This window comes from Callospermophilus lateralis, chromosome 5, assembly GCF_048772815.1.
Source record: "Callospermophilus lateralis isolate mCalLat2 chromosome 5, mCalLat2.hap1, whole genome shotgun sequence".
Classification (NCBI taxonomy): Eukaryota; Metazoa; Chordata; class Mammalia; order Rodentia; family Sciuridae; genus Callospermophilus; species Callospermophilus lateralis.
The window spans coordinates 77,638,295-77,658,602 of record NC_135309.1 but is presented as its reverse complement, the minus strand read 5'-3'; the positions used below and the strand labels follow the sequence as shown (position 1 = coordinate 77,658,602).

Sequence of the window (20,308 nt, the reverse complement as noted above, 5' to 3'; positions counted from 1 at the left end):
TAAAAATAAATTGACCTGGATAAGAATTAAAGACTAGAGTTTAGTCACATACTTAGGAGATTAAGTTTGTGTGATAAAATTTATTTGAAACCTTAGTGGTCTTATTTTAGTATTTGATTCAACAATGGAAAATGTATTTTCCATTCACTTCTTTATCTTTCATACAAAAGTCTGGCAAAAGTGGTACTGGACCTTAGAGACCGTATAATAGTTACTCAGGCAACAGCAAGAGTGAGCCTCAGAGCTCTCCATAAACTACTGTACACACCCTCAGGTGGCCCTGGACATGACCCTTTTCCTCTTACTCCATTCTCTTTTTTATACTTTTCCAATCTTTTCAGCCAGTGTCATCGCCTTCCACTTTATAGGGAAATCAGTCACTACACAAAGTTCCCTGTTCTAGATACCAAGTCTCCTCCCAGCCTTTGCATAGGCAGCCTTTCCAGTTATTCTTGGCACTTTTCCCCTCACCCTCCTCAGGATCCTTTTACTGTCCTTCTTCTTTCCTTCCCTCTCCCCTGCCCCTCAGAGGCCAGCACTTACCTCAGAGATTCTTTCTGTTGTCTTTCAAACAATCTTTGTTCTTCTGATAAAAATAATAGAAAATAGCCCTCACTCCAGCTCACACTCTCATTTCCCCTGTGCTGCTGTTTCCTACCCAAGTGAGCCAGAGTTATGCGTTGAGATCATTTTATGATTCCCTTCTCACAGTGCACTTCAGTCTGGCTCTAGCCTCCATCGTACACAGCACTTTTGCCAGTGTAACTAAGTCCACCTTTCAGCAGCATTTGACACTGACCTTTAACACGTCTTAAAATGCTGTCTGGCCAAGGTTTCCACAGTGTCGTGTTTACTTGGCTTTTCTCCTACTTCTCTGGAAGTTTTTAATCTCTCTGATAATTCTTTACTCAGTCATTAAATACTGGAGCCCCCCAGGCTTGGCCCTAGCCTTCTCCTTTTCTCAATTTATACATCATTCTTTGACAATCTCTTCTACTCTACGGGTTTTAGTTGCTACCTCTACAAAGATAGAATCCACAAATCACCTTATCCTAGCTTGATCTCACCTTAGCTTGGCATATCCAACATCACTCTCATGATCTTGCTACCCACCTCTCTCAATGACAAACACACCATCCACTAGTGCTGAGCCAGACACCTAGGAATGAGTCACAAAGGTCATTTCTCCCTCATCAGGACAGTGTCTCATGCCCTGAGTATTTCAGTGTGTAAACTTTTGTACTTTCACCACCGTGATCTAAACTGACACAAAGTATTTCTTGGATCTGGCCTAGGTATATCTACCCTGCTTTCTTCTTTCTAATAGAGCTGTCATTAACCCAGTAGACAGAGTAGTTTTTTGTGTTTGATTTTCTTCTAAACCAAATCCAGCTTTGTTACCCCCTGCTTAGTCCTTCTGATGTCTTTTTATTGTTGTCTGTATAAAAGCGAAAATTCGTATCCTGGCTACTCATGATGCGGGCCCTGGCCATTCCCTAGGCATCTTGCATGCTTCTCATTCTTTCTGCTTTAGACGCACTGGTTTTCTTTCAGTTCCAAGTTCTTCCCACCCTCTTCTCCCATAGTATGTCCTTTCATCCTCTCTACCCAGGGCTCTTAGTAATAGTTCAGATCAGAGCTCACTTAGTCAACTGCCTCTTGACCATATCTTACTTCTTCTCTTATGCTCCCTCCAAACTGTGCATTTCACCTTCATGTGTGTGTATGATTATTTGATCATTGTCTTTTCTCCTCTTTTGGACCATAAACTGTTGAGAATAGGGACTATGACTTTTTCTTCTAGGATTGTTCCTATCAGAGAAAGCACCTGCTTTATCTCTAACTAGATTCCAGAGACTTGTCCACTTCATTTTCATGGTCACCTTAGCTGTGATAAACATTCTATAAAATACTAATTGATTAAGTAAAATGGAAATAACTAATTTTCCAGCCACTATTATAGTATTTAGAATCTTTTAGAAAAAAATAATATCCATTTTAGATGGCAAGGTTTACACCAGTTCTTGAGACTTGTGGCTTAAATCAATTTCTGAGAAGATAGCTTAGTTTTATTTATTTTTTATTTTATTTTATTTTATTTTTTAGATAGCTTAGTTTTAAGAGCTAAAACTGCATAGAAAACTCATTGTCTGAGTTTTGGCAGCTACTGTCTTTTTCTCCCCCTGAAAATGTTTCTGGCTTTTACATTTTTCTCTATATATTGACATTAATCTACAAAACTTCTGTTAACTATGGCAGTAAAAATGTTCATGTCAGATCTATAAAGCTTCACTTACAACTAAAATAATTTGTTGATTCCCATTCAAAACTCCTTGGATAGTAGTTGATTTAAATTTGCTCCAACATTTGTATAATCCTGTGTTGGTTAAATTTTTCTTTTACTCATCTATGTATTCTGGGGCTTAAATCAATGGCTTCTTTTAAGTAAAAAATGAACTAGAGAGGAGAAAATACATTTTAGTTACTAGAAAATTGATTTAAAAGACCATTAAGAAATTTTATATATCGTGTAACTTCAATTTTCTAAAAAGTATTTTTAATTTCAACTCTCACAATTAATATCTAAAATATTGATGGTGGAAAACAAATGGGGAACATACTCCCTAGAAAGGTAGGGATTTTGGTGGTGGCGGTTGATGATGATGGTGTTGTTGTTATTTTGGTGCTGGGATTGAACTCAGCATCACTCTGCCATTGAGCTACATCCCCAGTCCTATGTATTTATTTAAGACAGGGTCTCACTAAGTTGCTCAAGCTGGCCTCTGTCTTGCAACGCTCCTGCCTCAGCCTCTCAAGTCCTTATCACACCCATATAGGTAGGGGCTTTAATGGGAGGCCTTGAGCTTGCCAGAGCTTCAAGAAAGTAATCCTGGGCTGCCTAAACACAAATGAGTCTTGTTCTCAGAATGTTCTGCAAAGAGGCAGTGAGAACAAAGACTTGGAGTGATGATCACTGAGATGTGCATTTGCCCAGTGGAGGACTGGCTGCATAAGGCTGACCATCATCCATGCTAATAATCAACAAGAGTCAACAGAAATGGGAAGTGGGAAGGGTCTCTGACATTGTCCACTTTAGGATTTATGTCTTTGATTCTTACTCCCTACCTCTTTCCTGCTGATGGTTGGTATAGTAAGGGAGGTGTTGAGGATTTAGGAGCTCTAGAAGTGTTCAGGTGTTAGAATTACATCCTTTCACCTCTAGATGCCAGTTCTACACATGTAAGGAGAGAAAATTGGGAGAAATCATATTAGAAACTCAAATGGTTATAGGGCTTAGGAACATGATGGCAATGTTTGTCTTTAAATATTATAGTCAATATATGTTCATTTATTTTCTCTCTCCCTCTTTATCTTCTTTTTGTCCCACCCTTCCCTTCCACAGTATTCTCATGTATTTCTACTGCATGCATTTGTTAAATTAATAGATTTACCTTAACAGACATTTAATAAGCTTTCACCATGTACTAGGGCAAACAGTAAACAGATGACTAAAAAAAAACTTCCATAATTTTACAAGTCTGTTTAGCTTTTTATGTGAGCTTGATAAAAGCTGCCAAAAGCCTGGTAAGAAGTTCTGACTTCTGAAATAAGGTTGCAACCCAGTGAGGAATAGACTTTGAGTGGTTTGGATCAAAATGTAGTGAAAGATTTTAATGCAAGCTACAGACAGAATGCCAGATTTACATGGACCAACACCTTCCAAACAAAACCAAATAATGTTTATAGTAGCAATACCAGTCACTACAAATCTGGGGATCCGTTTATAGCTTAAAACAAACATGTACATTTTCTATAGCAAACATGTTTTCTGGATTTATTCTAAGAGTTAGGAGGTTACCTTTTGTTTTAATCAGGTTTTTGTCACTGTAACCAAAATACCTGACAAGAACAACTTAGAGGAGGAAAAATTTATTTGGGCTCATGTGTTCAGCAGTTCAGTCGATGGTTGACTGACTCCATTGCTGTGGACTCCAGATGAGGCAGAAATCATGTGGAAGGGTGTGGTGGAGCAATGTTGCTCACCTGAGTGGCAGCCAGGAAGCAGAGAGAACAGGAGGATCCAGGGACAAAATATATAGTCCCCAAGACATGCCCCTAAAGACCACTTCCTTCAGCCATACTCCCCATCGGCCTAGTTACCACCCAGTTAGTCCATTAATCCACTTTGTGGATTAATCCAGTGATTAGGTTATAGCTCTCATAATCTAATTATTTCAACTCTGTAAACTGCTACATTTGATAACACTTGAGCTTTTAGGGGGAACTTTCTAGAAAGTTAATCAGATATTGGTAGTTGGACACTTAGATATCTTATTGAGCTCATTATTGCTATGAATATAAGAAAGCATGGGAATGGTGGAACCCTCCCCTGGATGAGACTTTGCCCCACTGGCCCAGCCAGACTCCAGCTGTCTCATTTGTTCATTGTAATTTCTGATATGAACCACAACAACTTTCAAACATTTCTTATCTTTTTAAGGGTAATCAACTACACAGTTCTTTAATTCCCAAAGTATATGCATTCATATCCTTGTTTCCTTTTATAATACTTTTGTCAAAACACCTTTGAGTCTGAACCTTGTTCCTTTAACCCAAAACTACTAAAGGGCAAGGCTAATAATTTTTATTCCAAAAGAGTTCTATTTCCTCTAGAAGATTGGGAGATCGTCTGGGCTGGCAGCTCCAGTACAGATTCAGAGAGCAGTGTTTGGCTGGCTCCATGAACTTTGCCTGCCCAGGCTTTTAAGCTTTGTATTCCCAAGCCCTCACCCCTAGAGATTATGATTCCATAGATTTCGGTTAGGACCCAAGAATCTATGTTTTGTAAAGTCTCCCCAAGTTATTCTGTCATGTGGTTAATTCTCGGAAATACCAAGAGTCAGGCGATATGGTTTGGAGGATTAGTATATATGCTTATGATTGCTTCTAAGGTATAAACACTCTGCCAAGAAGTATCTCATCTACTCAATGAAGTGTCCAACAATTCCTCCAGGAATAGAGAACAAAGCCAGAGAGGTTTTTCTGAATGACCTGGAATGAACTTAAGGCCTCTTGAATCTGATAAGGCGGGTGTTTTCCTTTCTTTTTGAATCTTTTATCTTTTATTACTCAGAAAGTGATTTTGTCAGCAATCCTGACCTAGATTATGAAGCCTTTTGATCTGGCAGCACATTTAAGTGTCTTGTTGAAATGTTCCTTTTCTATTCATGTTATTCTACAAGCTGCATTAAATGGCAGTATTGTTGGAGAATATTATTTTATATGCTTTACTTAATCTTTCTTTAAGAAAGAATGTGGAATGGATACATTTTCACATAATTTTCAGACCTAATATTTTTGTCAGTATCTTAATTTTGCAATGTCCCTTTGCTGCCTTTAAGTTTTTTTCTCTCTCCATGGTCTGAATTGTAATGACATCTACCGTCAGTTCCTGGCACAATGCTACTCACTTTCTGCTAGCACCCTTCTGCCCAATGCTAATCTGACATTCTGAATTTTAAGCTCCATATCTTTATAAATTCTGTCTTTTCACACAGTTAAGTGCCCAAGCCTTTTGAGTCCTATATTACAAAAAGGATGCAAAGTCAGAAGGTATCAGTGAAAGTAGTCATTTTTTAAAAATTAAATTCGATTCAAATGTAGTTGATGATCAAAGGGCCTTTCTACATAAATTATTTTCTCTTCTCAGTTCTTCCTACATCTGTTTTTACTCCTTAGGCATTGTCGGTTAAGGTTCTACTAAGCATTGATTTAATTAATTTTGTATGTCATCTATCATACCTCTAACGCTGGTGGATTTATTTGATGTTTGAACATACAGAAATGTTGCCTAATAAGCATATATCATAGCAAAGACTAATGTATTTTTTATCATGTGGAATAATCATTCAGTAACATATATAACAATTCATATTTTTCAGATAAAATATAGTGAAGCAACTATGAATGCTTTACCAAATTTAAAGAAACAGATGATCTAGATATGCTGCTTCTGTTACCTGTATTTAAAATCCAGAGTTGAAAGCTCTGTATTTTTTTAAATCCTGTCATTGAGTAACAGTTAGCTCCTATAATTTGGTACAATTCATGCAACATAGCTTTAGATTCATACATGCCTTCTGGTCTTTTAAATGTATAAATGAAACCATGAACTAGAATGGGTGAATCCTGAGAGAAGGGATGTGCAAGGTATAGGAACATCACAATTCTTACACAGAATTTTGTGGTAGGTTGGGAGTTTTCATAAAAAGTTGAACCTTATCCAAAAATGTTCATGGAAAAAGTTTTTGTTATTTTTAATATTAAATGAATGGAGGAAACTTTTTAAACATGAGTTAAGTGGACACTATTTGTTATGTTGCTTGCAATGAACTTTATAATCCATTGTGTGGATGCTCTAATAATATTTATAAAATATAATAAAATCAAAATATTAACATATTTTTACATTTAAACTTTGTTAATTAATATAATGGGAACTGCAAATTTAATTATTAAGTATTTTTGTTTTATCTTGATAGGAAGAAGAAAAGAAGAGTCCAGTCAGTTTTCCTTCCCTCCTCAGCCACATAACTTCTTCTTTTCTGAACCATCCAGTCTTTCTAATGACAGCAAAAGTAAAGCTCTCCTCCGAACTGCTGAGTGAATTCAGTCCCTTAGTGTCATCTTTGCCTTGTGACATTCATCTGGTTAATCTGCGGACAATACAGGCAAAGGTATATCCCCAAAATATACTATAAAAAGTTACTTCTTTTGTTTACTTAGGTTAAGGTGGAGGGAAAAGTACTGTTAACTTCACTGTGGTTTGAGAAACAATAGCAAGTGTTTTTCCTTTAGCCAAAATCATTATCCCTTTCATTCAATGATTGATCTGTAGTTTAGAGCATATCCCAATACTAATTTATTTGACTCAGAAAAGATCTGTATGCCAAGCAAATCACAGATATCAACTTCTTTCTACCAATGAGGAAGCTGGTCACATAATTCGGTGGGAGAACCAGGCAGGTCAACTCCAGTGATTTTTCCTACCCTTTATCCTTATTAGCCAGTGTTTTTTAGGACTTAGAAAAATAGAAAATATAGTGCTTAATTATTTTTGTAACACAGGCTTTGTTTTTTCATATCTTTTTCTTGAAAAGCATTGCAACTCCAACCTTTGTACTAGGAAACCAACTATTTAGGATAAATATTAGAGAAAGAACATGGGAAGGTTTCATTAGGTATGAAATTTAATTGTTAAACTTTGAGTTACATATATGACTTACATATATGTCCATTTTTAACATCAAAACTATTACATTCAGAAAGAATAAGGATTAGACATTTGACATCCCTCTTGTGTTAGAGCTGTTTTTATATTGTGAATAGACATGCAGTTAGCTGGATATAGTAAGTGGTAGAAGATTCTGTGGGAAATGGCTTCAGTATTAAAAGAAGAGGATGCTCAATCTAAGAGGAGAGAGATGTTTAAGAAGGGTGAACTAAAGGAAACTTAAATAAAGTAAGAACAAATGGCTACACTTTGGGCATTTAGGGATTTCCAAACTTTGTGTCCAAAATAAGGAAGTATGCTTTTCTATACAAGAAAACATGTGTGTTTTGTAATAATGTGTTCAGTGAATGCTAGAGTGACCCTCTATATATCTATGTTGAAATGCCTTTTTTTTTTTTGCCATGTAAGTAAACTTGGAAGGTGTATATTATGCTTATTACCTGCTAGTTACTGCCATAGGCATTAGGGATGCAGTTATGAATAAGAGACAAAAGACCTTGTCTTTTGATCTTAGCTCTTAGTGGGAGAAGAAAAAACTAAGAGAAGCATATAATATGTTAAATGATTTCAAGTGTTACACAGGGAGAATGAGGAGGGAATTGAGATTCAGAAAAGGTGAAACAAGATTGGGGTGGTTAGTGAGCAACCCACAGAGAAGGTAATAATGCAACAGAAATATGAAAGAGGTCACGAAATAAGAGACTTATGGAGATTTCTGGGCTGGAGTGCTCCAGGCAGAGTTCAGAGCAAGTGTGAAAGCCCTGAGGTGCAATTGTGGTCAGAATGTAAGTTCTGTGAGAGGGTTTTTTTTGTTTTGTTTTTTGTTTTTTTTTTTATCCATCTCTATATCCTTCTGCCCAGAATAGAGCCTATACATAGTAATAGAGCTCAGTAATTGTTGAATGAATTAATTAATGTGGATGTTCTCTCTAGGATTTTCCTATGGTCTCTTGTAGGTCTACTTTTTGGCCCATGGAGACTAGGATGGCTCATGGAAAGAAAACTGAAGGATAGATAACTCCCTGATGTAACATGTTATTAATTTATGAGCCAAACTGGAATAAACAAACAAAGTAGAGAGCACCAGAGACTCTGGGCCTCAGATTACCACCTCCAGGCACCCATGGTAGAAGACATAAATAGAGCTTCATCTCCCAAGAGCTTCTGGGGATAATAGCACCACTGTCCCTTAGCGTCACTTATAGATGACTCCTCCCCTGTAATTGTTTCAAATGTGATTTTTTTCTGGGCACAGCTTGAGCTGACTAGAATCAGTGAAAGTTGGGTATTATTTTACCCTCAGTAATCCAAACTAGCATTTGTTTTCCTGGTCATTTCTTTTTAATGGCAACTTGTTTACATTTTTCCTGCTATTGGCTAACTTCATAGTCTAATCACCTTCCAGACTGAAAATCCCATTGCCTACCAAATTGGTTGACACCCTCGAACATTCCTGTCCTCTATAGTCACTGCTGCCACCTTGCTTCGCATTACTCTTCTCATCTTTGCACAGGTGGACAAGTGAACCACCCATGGACCGAAGAGTGGCTGTTGACCTTAACCTTTATAAAACAGGGCCATATCAGAAATGTCTGTGTTACGCCTATTGTGAGAAACAGGTTAAATGATGCTGCAAGAGCCCTTTGAAAATAAACACTGTAAATAAATGTTGTTATCTTCTTAGAGCCAAGTTGAATGCAAGTATATGCCAATTTGGGTGCAAATTGAGGTTTTAGCAGAGCAAACAGAGAGCAGTTTAATAACAGATTTCACCAGGCAGAATAAAGACTGAAATGTCAATGCCCATCAGTCACTACCATGCTGGCACATAATCAGAACTAAATATTCAGCGACGTTGCATATTATCATATCGATCAGTGCCAATTCCTAGATTAGCCTTTGACTCAGCACATATTTGAAACAGTTACTTAAAAACCCACTGGTAATCCTAGAGAATCATTGGGCCATTCAGGACCACTGCTTTAAAGAGTTTCTCTGTCTTGTAACCTTTGATAAAAGAAAAATAACCATTGAATGAAGCTATTGTGAGTATTGGTTTAAATAAAGCTGTTATTTAAAAGGTATCCACTCTAATCCTGTGATTATACTAAAAGAAAGGCAAAAATGACTCAATCACAGATCTAGAAGCTAGACCCAAATTGTGTTCCTGGCAACTTTCAGGGTACAATATTAGGTAGTCATTTGGTGATTATTTCCCCTGAAGTAATTTTGACATAGACTGGGTTCCAAACAAGACCAGAAGTCTCATTGGCCCATGTCTATGTTGGCCTTTTTCTAACCACTGCAACATTTTCGTGACCAGTGTGTCTGGGGACTGCCTTGGCATGATACAAGCAGTGGGAGGTCTCTTCCTGCCTGACCTCCATCAGCAGCTCAATCAGGACACCGATTGCCCATCCCCAGGCTACTGTCTGAAGGTTCTAAACCTAAAGTGTCTAAACCTTACTTGGTCTTCCTTGCTCCTCCCCAGGGATAAAGGTGTTATGGTTTAAAGAACAGTGAGAAAGGTCGGGTGCAGGCTGGAGGTGCGATAACCCACTGAGGTGGTTCTGCACCAGCCTTAGATTCACTAGGTGCACATCTCACCAGGGAGATTTTTTAAAATGGAGACTTTTACATCCTAACTCTGAGATCCTAATTCTGTAGCCTGAAGAAGAGAGCCTAATAATTAGTAAGTTTTTTTAAAAAAAACTCTGCTTTAAAAAAATTCTAGAAATTGCTAACCTAATAATTAGTAAGTTTAAAAAAAAAAAAAAACTCTCCTTTAAAAAAAAATTCTAGAAATTGGTAAGTTATCTTCATTTCCTAAATTGGGGAATAAGGGCTAGAGATTAAATTATTAAAGTAAAATCATCCAGCAGGACTTCTGAATTCGAGTGCTGAATGTGGTCTCAAAGGGCAATGTGTGATTTTTTGAAGAAACCAAATTTATTTCTAAAGGTCTGGTTGTTCCAAAATTATCTATATTAGTAGATGAATTTGTTTTTATATAGGTATCTTTGGGATTTGTACTTTATATCCATTTTTAGAAAATTATGATATTTTTTTACTCAGATGAACAAAGGGAAGAGACCTCTCTGAAGCTCTGCCCGTACACAGTGTGCTGTGGTGGCTTAGCCCATTCCAGCCACTGTCTGGGAGTTTCCCTGCTGGCCTCCTCCTCCTTCTGCCTGTCATCCTTCTCTTGATCACTTCCTTTCCCTCCACTATCAAGAGCTTCAGATATTACAAAGAGGCTTCTATGAAGGTTTGAAAACTGGGAACAGGAGCACCACTCAAGTACCCTAAATAGGCAAGCCATGTCACCGGGAAAGGGCAGTTTATTTGAGGAGAAAGGGAATCCTGGCAGAGATGATGCTGGGAAAATCCTATGGGAGAACAGAGACATGAGTCGTGGTTCTGACGGATGGAACTGCATGCAGGTTCAGGCTGGAACAGAAGGACAGAGAGGAACCTGATTAAGCATTCAGCTAGGTTTCATGGTGCCATTCTACCTTGATGTTTTCAAAAGTGAAATTTAGTTCAGCTTTTTGTTTGTTGTTGGTTTTTCAGATTGCTTTTATGTTCAGATGTTTTTGTTTAATTTATATCTACATAATACTTTTAACTCTTTATTTTCTCTGAGATTGATTTTGATTTATAGTTAACTGATGGTTGGCATGGACCAGTCATTTCAACATCACCATTGCTTTTCAAATATTTTCTCTTTGCACTTGTTTATACCACCTGTCTTTTCTCATAAAAGGCATTTTAAGGTTTTTACTTTGTTTTGTGTTTCTTTATAAGAATTGATTGGTGCTCTATTGATCTCCCTAGCTTCTGGAAAGGTGAAAATTGTGGGGGGAAATTTTTCTTTGTTGTACGTACCTAAGAACAACCACTCACCTTCCTTTTATTTCTGTCATTTTATCTTGTTGATCAAAACAAAATAGCTATCATTAGACATTTTAATGAGTACCCTGAAAAATGAATTTCTACTGGTTATTTCCTGTCTCAGAATTTACAACAAAGTTTGCAGTTTTCTAACCTGTCTAGCTGCCAAAATGCACTACAGATGAGTTGTTAGGCATTTTCAAAGAATCTGAGTGTGTTGGGGAAAATTTCCCCCTGGGGGTTAGCTATTTCTTGATCTATGTGCACCTTGGAAATCTTGTGCAAAGGTATGGATCACATTACTCTTAGAATATCTGGTCAGAGTTAAGACTATTCTCATCCCCCCAAAAACACAGTAGGTTTACACTATTTCTAATGTGTATTACAGTTTCCAAAAGTTAACTGATTTGTGACCAATGTGTAATTGATAGGCAAATCAAGTTTCTTTTGGAGTGAAAGATAAATAGCACAATTTTCACATCTTAAGTTCTTATCTGCTTCAGTAGAGGAATATTCATTTTTATCTTTCCTTCCTTAGGAGAGACTTCATGAGCAGTTATAATTTTCAGAATGACCTTTAATCCTGTTTGAAATGAGATGAGTGGATAGGTGGGTAGGTGGCAGATATATAAGAAATTATAACTTCCAAACCTTGCTTTCTGAATTGATTTATGTTTTGATAAGTCATGTTTTTAGCTCTACTGGGACCATTGACCAAATATATTCCCTCTTTCCAGTCTTAAACCAGAAGGGTTATCTCCTTTAGTTTATGTGTTTTATGACATTACATCAAACAGAATCCCTATGTTTCCCTTCCTGACTAGGTAGCTATGGGCACCAATCCAGAACTAGAGCAAAGCAGGAAAAGAAAGCTGTTAAAAGCACAGACTTTGGTGTCAGACCACCTGAATTTTGAACATGACTCATCTTCTTGCTAACCTGTGACTTAGAGCAAGTCACTTAACTCTGAGTTCAGTTTCCTTATTGGTAGCACAGGGATGATAATAGTACCCAGCTCGGAAATGTTGTCAGGCTTAAAGGAAATGTCTGAGGTGTTTTGAACAAGTGTACACATGGTGAGCCCTGTGAGTGCTGGACAAGTTTAAGTTTCCAGCTGTGATCATTCGGGCATGAGCAGTCATGATTAACAATGAAATCAAAATGTTGGTGCTTGCTGGGTGCAGTGGCACACACTAGTAATCCCAGTGGCTTGGGAAGCGGAAGCCAGCCTCAGAAATTTAGTGAGGCTCTAAGCAACTCAGTGAGATCCTGTCTCTAATAAAATATAAAATAGGGCTGTGGATGTGGCTCAGTGGTGGAATGTCCCTGAGTTCAATCTCCTGAACTCCCTACCCCCCCCCAAAAAATACATGTTGGCACCTTTTTTAAAAAAAAATGGAGAAAGTTGACATTTATTGCCAAAGTAAATCTTGAATGTCACTTTAACTTATTCCTGATATATTTAATTAATGATACCTCAGGTTTTTTTTTTTTAATTGTCTATATACCAGGCATCATGCTAGGTTCTTTACATGAACCTTGCTTAAAGTTCCCATACCACAAAGAAGGTAGGTGATATTTTTATCCCATTTTACAGAAGACCAAACTAACTGACCAAGAGATGGCAAATAACATTCCAGGTCACACAGCAGGGCAAGGTAGCTGCAAGGCACCCTCAAAAAACTGACTCCAGGTTCCTGTTTATAGCCTTATGCTGCCTCTTGCATGACAACAAGCTAGGTGCACCATATAATCTCAGTTCCTTGGGAGGCTGAGGCAGGAAGATTGCAAGTTCAAGGCCAGTCTGAGCAACTTAATGTGAGACCCTTCCTCAAGTAAAAAATCAAAAAGAACTGGGAATGTAGCTAATGGTAAAGTACCTGCTTGGCATGGAGGCCTTGGGTTCCATGCCCAGTACTTTTGGGGGTTGAAACATTTCACTATGAACCAGAGTCACATGGCTTGGTTCATGGTAAAACTAAATCTTGCTCTGATCCCACTTTCTCTAAGCCCAGCTTTATCTGATGGCTTCATTCTACAAACCCAGTCATTTTCCGCTATATTCTACCACATTACAAGAAGAGCCTTGCAGGCCCTGTGAGCTGGGTGTTGGTTTGATCCCCAGAAAGGAGTTTTGGGATGGATTTTCTCTGTGATTTTTGAACACCACAGCCTGCCTTCAGTGATTCAGTCTCAACTGTGACCTAACCTGTTCTACAAACACAGGTACCCAACTGTACTATGTGCATTTTCAAAGATCACAAATTTTCTTCCCTACACCTTCCTCTTTTCTGAGGTCCAGATATTACAGTGTTTTAGTGTATATAAGAAGATTTCTTTCGATACCTATTTACTCTCCTAAAGCATACAGTGTGATTGCTGGGGGATATCTGTTTTCCTGCATCCATATTCAAGTTAAATTCACAGTTTCACTACTTTGAAAAACAGTTTTCTTGGAAATAAAATGTCTAGACAGACTTTGAAACTGAAAAACTTCTGGTTTGCCTCAGGTATTTTTTGCTTGAAAACTGATACTTTCATGAATATTTGATTTTTAAAAAACTTGGACAAGATGATTACTATTTCAGTTAGTCCTTACAAAATGATTTAATTTTAGTTTTTAGAGAAAGTATAACTTTTTATCTCAATGAAAAGTAAGTTTTATGGCTTTATCTCTACTTTTATATTGTTTTTTAAATCTCTTATGAAATTCAGAAATAGAATTTCAAAGATATTATATTTTCCTTTCCATTTTTTTGACTCCTTTGGTAACAGAGTTAGGAATTTTTCATTCTAAGAGCAAATGTGTTGCAGATATTTTAACAATTTCTGCTATCAAGTGGATTTTAAGGATGGTGCAATGAATTAAAATGGTCAAATGCTTTAGGTTAACAGTGCTTCCAAAGGAGTCTAATTAAAAGGCCATCTAACCTATGAATCCACACAAGGACTTGTAATGATTTTGATACACAACTGTAGACATATAATTTGAGGGTTCTCTGTTTTTCTAGTTACAAAGTTATAATGTCAATAAAGGAAATTCATGAATAAGAATTTAAATGAGCTAGGAGCAGTGGTGCATGCCTGTAATCCCAACAGTTTGGGAGGCTGAGGCAGGAGAATCACAAGTTTAAAGCCAGTCTCAGCAATTTAGCAAGGCCCTAAGAACCTGTCTCAAAAGAAAAAGTAAGCATGGCTAGGGATTTGGCTCGATGATAAAGTGCCCCTGGGTTCAATTCCCAATATCAAAAAAAGGAAGGGGGAGTTTAAATGAGAGTATGGTTAATTTGTAAGTATTAGAATATTATCATCAATATTTATTTGATGGATTACATTGATAAAAAATACTAATAGCCAAAGGACATCCTATGTGCCAGACACTAGAACAAGTCTTTTTTATGCTATTTTATTTTATTTCATCTCCCTATTACAGAAAAGGAAAACCTGGTGTCGCTAAACTCAGTAGCTAGTAAATTGCAGAGCAGGAGTCACATTGCAGGTTTCTGACTCCCAGCCCAGGCTCTTGCTCATCTCTACAGCTTCTCCACACACACCCGGTCCTACCAGGCTTTGTGAGGCCACTGCACATAGTATTTTCATTAGATTAATTCAAGCAGTTCCCTCATGCAGGAAGAGACAAGCTTTAGCTCCATTTTACAGACAAAGAAACTGATACTTGTAAAAACTCCCAGCTACACCATTGGCACATGATCGAGTTCCCTTTGTCATTCTTCTGGAAATCTTATGTATATAAATGAAGTATTTTTATGCTATGTGTGTGGGGAGGTGAAATTTCATATGATTTAAACTTGTTGTGTGTATCATGTGGTTCTATGGTGACTCACAACTCCTTAAATGACTCTCTTTTCTCTCGCTTCAAAGAAAATCTCAGTAATACCACTTTAAATAATGGTGTGAAACATCATAACATAGGTTATTCCAGCCAAGAATCTGAGGTGAGGACAGCTTTAAACTGTTCAGGCACATTAAAATCAAGTCCGTGGTGGAAATGCTGGCAGCTATTCAGAAAAGTTGTCTCTATAGCACATTAACTATTCTTGTCCCCTAGAGAAGATGATCAAGAGCTTGGACATGTTCACATCCATGGCCTGAGAAGAGAGAACGAGATCATTTTCCTCACTATGTCAGTGCCAAGCAGCATATGAGTCTACTTTGAATAAGTGTACATTTCTTAAAATTTCCATGAATTTTTCATTCAGTTTGTTTATTATAAACATCTTGCCACTTGGGAAAATATAACATTTACTAAGATAATTGTAATTTAAAATATTAAAGAACCTGAACCATTTATGACATCATTACTTAAATGAACTCAAGAAATTTGGCTGCAAGAAAGTTTGAGCTTATACCTGTAACTGACTGGTTTATACTTAGTATTTTTCTGTTTGTCTGCCCAGAAAGAATGGTTTGTGTTATGTGAATTTAAATAATACATCAAGCTAATAAATGTTGGCTGTCCTTGCAAGTGATAAGCATAACTAATTCAATTTAAATGTCTCTTGTATAAAAATAATGAACCAATACATTAAAGATTAAGAATGTTAATACAATTAGCAAAAAATAGTATTTCATAAGGAAATTCATGTTTCAGTTTTAAGATGGATATAAATCATTCAGTGACTAGATAAGGACTACATTCATGTACATTTTGTTCAACAGAACTGTATATAAAATGTGTGTGTGTGTGTGTGTGAGAGAGAGAGAGAGAAGCTGGGTATGGCACAACCTGCAGTGCCAGTGACTTAGGAAGCTGAGGCAGAAATATCACAAGTTCAAAGCCAGCTTCAGCAATATACTGAGGCTCTAAGCAATTTAGCAAGGCCCTGTCTCAAAATAAAAAGGACTAGGGATGTGGCTCAGGGTGAAGTATCCCTGGGTTCAATCCCTGGTACAAAAAAAAAAAAAAAAAAGAAGAAAGAAGAAAGAAAGAAAGAAAGCCTTACTTGAAGAATTGTTGATAAAACAGTGCATAATTTGTGTACAAAGGAAGCCTGAGTCCTCAAGGACTGTGGGGGAACCAAGGCATGAAGTTACTTACAGCATATTGTCACCTGGCTCAGTGAGGATGGGGGTGAGTGTAGCAGATGGATGGGCCCAGTGAGTGTGGAGCCTGAGAAGAAATGAATATGTCTAATTAAATTTCTAAATGTAGTTTGAGGGTGCTGACATCAAGATAATGATGCACAGTGCTGTAAATACTTGCTTTAATATTTCTGTGGTGTGTTGATGTTGTGCTCATTTGCAGGAAGGCAAGGGGTATTCCAGTGATGCAGCCTTAATCCTCCACAGGAAAGGCTTTGGTTGCCAGTTCTCTACCAGTGGCATGGGGCTGCTTTGTTCTACGACTCAGGGAAAGGTAAGTTGAAAGGCTTTTTTTTTTTTTTTTTTTTGCTGGTCAAGCTAATTTGCTTTGACAAAAATCCTCACTTTCTGAAAATAGCCCTGACAATAAGATAATCTTTCATTGCCTCCTCACTGACTTCTTTTCCTCAGCCTGCAAGTTAGCTTAAAGCTTAAGAAAGTATTTGATTTTTGTCAAACATGACTGGAACCTGTGCACATTTGAAGGCTAGGCTCATGTCATTTCTTCCGGCTTCCATTTCTAGATGACGACATAATATCTTCTCCCCCTTTTAATTTCCTCCCCTAGACCACACATGCTCACATACCATCCAGTTCAGTTGTGCTAAACCCATGTCCTACACAGGCCAAGGCAAGTTTTATGACTGAAGCTGACTGGCATAGCAATAAGATGCATCAGCATGAACATTGAATTAATTGACCACAACCCCAGTGGCAGCTGTACAGTCTTCCAATCAGTTGATTCCTTTTGAGAAGTAAATGTACATCTAAGTCTTCTGATTAATCCAGATTTGCATATGAGTCAGCACTCTGCAGGCCAAAAGATCTTCAGCCTGAGCACCGAAGGGCACCTGCCTGCTTTTTATTTCTCTTTATTGATCTTGCTGGCAGTTTCATCAGGAAGGAAATGAGCCTCCAGTCTCCTGCCTCTCTGTCTCTGAGCTGTGACTAAGAGAAGGCAAATGGAGCTGGTTCCAGCGCGTAGGCAGGTCTGCCCCATGAGGCAACTCAGCTGACCAGCTTTCCTCCTAAACCCCATAAATATACCACAGACCAGACCCAGGCAGCTCATTTCCAACTCTACACACTAGCACATGTGTAAGATCTGAAAAGAATAGGAAATCTGGTAGAAGTCCTATATCTGCTTGGATAGACTTACTTTTATATTATTTTTACCAAACCTTCCATGGAATTGGTGCCAAAAAGCATTGGCATTTTGGGTTTTCTTTTTTTTCATTATATTTGCAATCAACCTATTGTTGATTGAGTATATTTGGTTGTAAGCATTTTAGCGTTGAGACATTGAGTCCCTGAGGGGGTTATATGATCCAGAGAGATGTTAGAATAGCCTAGCAGGTATGAAGAATGCACTTTCCAAATGACCTTTGCATCCTTTCCAGTTCTGTTGAAACAGAAAAAAATGGTTGTGAACCATCATTGTAAGGTGTAAGTATTGACAGAAAGAGTCTAAGGATTTTTAAAACTTGGTTCATAGATGTCCTTTCTCTTATTGAAAAAGTAACTCCTGTGCGGGATAAAATTGTCAAGAACTACAGAAAAGAATGCAGAGCAGATTGCCCCTGACTATTATAACAGCTTCCTATTTCCCTCCAGAAATGGTCTATAAGTTTAAGCATGTTTATACATGTATACGTATACTTAATCCCTCCCTCTGTTTTTTTTTCCAACATACTGTTTTACTCCCTTCCATACGTTGTTTTTACTGAATATATAGATATACTACTAATCTTAAGAGTTGATCTAAATATGCTAATTTTTTGTCCCTTTACTTTTTAGATATCAGTATATAAACTTTTTGAGACGTTTACTATTGAAGATTTCGTTCCTTCATCATTATCCTTGATGCATACACCTCCAGTTGCCCAAAATATAAGTGTGATCTACTTGAGTCCCATGGAAATCAGCACATTCCGAATCCGGTTGAGGTGAACATCCGACTTTCACATTTGGAGTGGAAAGCATTGGCTTTTATAACTTTTTTTTGGTTTGACGTGCAATAAGGGAAGCACATTATTTTAGTTTCTGGCTACTGTGAGAACATGAATTCTGTGATTTTTTTCTTTTTTTTTCTGTTTTAAATCAGATCTGCAAAGGGGGGAAAAAAGCCATGCTGTCAACCAGGTTTTTCTTTTTCTTTCTTTCTTTTTTTTTTTTTTTTTTTATTGTTCCTCCCATGAGCTGCCACTATCAGTGTGAATTGATGCAACAAATGAAGAAATGTTTAAAGAAAACCTCTCAACAGATTGTATCTCAGGTTAAATGCTGACTAATTATATTTGTGTTGGGGGTTGTGAAGAGATTCTTCAAAGTATTTGCATTGCTGGTTCTTCATTAATTTTATAAAAATGCCCATTTTACCGAAATGGAATAAAAAGTTTGTGGATAATAGCTAAAGGCCAAAATGGTTGCAGTCATTCATACAAGCTAGAAAAATGTGTGTTGAAATATGTGGAAAAGTGCAATCCCTCAACCCTTATGATAAACATAGTTGATAGTCACACCTTTTTCTAATGAATCTCTTGATTCTTTCTTTCCTACCCTTTGTATTTCCCTAAATACCTGATTTGGAATCATTCAACAGTAGAAAAAGAGGCATATTTTCATTACTTGACAATGTGGGATAGGTGCAATTTATTCCATTGTCACTAAAATAGAAAAAGCAATTCCATAGGTACCATGAACCTATTTTAGGTACCACAAGGTGTCTTTTTACACAGCTCATTTGAATACAGGTGTTCTGAGAATGGGGTTTTCTATTTTTAAATTACCATATCAAAATAAATGTGCCTTATTTTTTTATAAGTCTTGTTAAATTTTTTGGTGTCCATATTCCTGTCTGGGAAAGGGGGGAGGTATTGGGAGGCTGGAGGGGGGCCTTTCTATGACACATAAATTGTGTAATTTTTGCCTGACAATGCTGGCCACATTCTGATCTGTTTCATTAAATTTGTGGTGGTGTTACTCTAAACATTTTGACTATTTGAATGTACTGAGATGTCAGAAAACAAAACAAGGAAGAAAAATATTGTTAATTAAAATATGCTGCTGCCAAGGAAACTGCAACTTGAAGCAAGGGTTTTGCAACATGCAAAATCCAAATACTGTTTCCATTCACAGTAGTTAACCATACTGAAAAAGAGAATGCTTTAAAATAGACCCTGTTTTGAAATCCACTTATATGTAGCTCATCATAATGAATCTTACTAAAGACTATGTTTGTTCAGCCAATTCCAAACTTGTGTGTGCTAACCTCAGCATATAGTCTAAGTCCATGTGCCATTACAGTACTTTTAATAAAATACATTGAGGAGCATTGTTTCCTTAATGTAAAAATAAACTGGCACATTAGCAACATTTCAAATTTTCGTTTTCAGCACAGAAAAGATTCTTGAATATGTAGTTTTGAAAACTCTCTTTGTGTTAATGTAATAAACTTAGTATTATCTGTCTTTAAACTTCCATTTACCTCTCGTCATTCCAAAAACCTTTATCTTATTAGAACTATTTCTATTTCACCATGTAGTTTACAAATTACTCTCTGGATTTTCACTCAAGATGCAGCTTCTAAGATACCTGTTGTGTTCATTCATAAACTCCTACAATACCATATTGACTAAGATGTTACAAGAGGGTAATTTCATGCAATAAACATGTACTATAAGTTTTCTTCCTAGTTTGGGGGAGGAACAAACAACTGGAAAACAACAACAAAAACCACTTAGTTTTGTGGACATCTATAGATGCCAGGATTGCCAGAAGCACATCCCAGGAGAGATCAGTATTTTTATTACATCTTTAATGTATACCTTCCTATGGGAGTTCACTGTGTTCTGTGGTTAAGTGGGTGTGCTTTATCACTCTGGAATTTCTGATCAGATGAAATAAAAAATCTGATGCAATAACAGTGGCATTGCCACTTTTGGGTGTTTGAGAGGGATCTGTCCCATGTTAGTCGGGGTTTTATTCAGTGTGTGTTGCCACCAGCTCTTCACAGGT

At 37.2% G+C, this 20,308-nt stretch overlaps 1 protein-coding gene across 1 annotated transcript in view; it reads left to right on the top strand.

The window, feature by feature from the left end:
* Man2a1 (mannosidase alpha class 2A member 1) overlaps positions 1-19,114 on the top strand; it is a 161,451-nt gene extending 142,337 nt beyond the window's left edge. Inside the window, exons 20-22 of the mRNA XM_076856934.2 lie at positions 6,543-6,737; positions 16,455-16,565; positions 18,089-19,114. Of these exons, the coding sequence (XP_076713049.1) occupies positions 6,543-6,737; positions 16,455-16,565; positions 18,089-18,241 (459 nt within the window). The 3' untranslated portion in view covers positions 18,242-19,114. The remainder of the gene's footprint in view (positions 1-6,542; positions 6,738-16,454; positions 16,566-18,088) is intronic.
* The last annotated feature ends 1,194 nt before the right edge of the window (positions 19,115-20,308 follow it).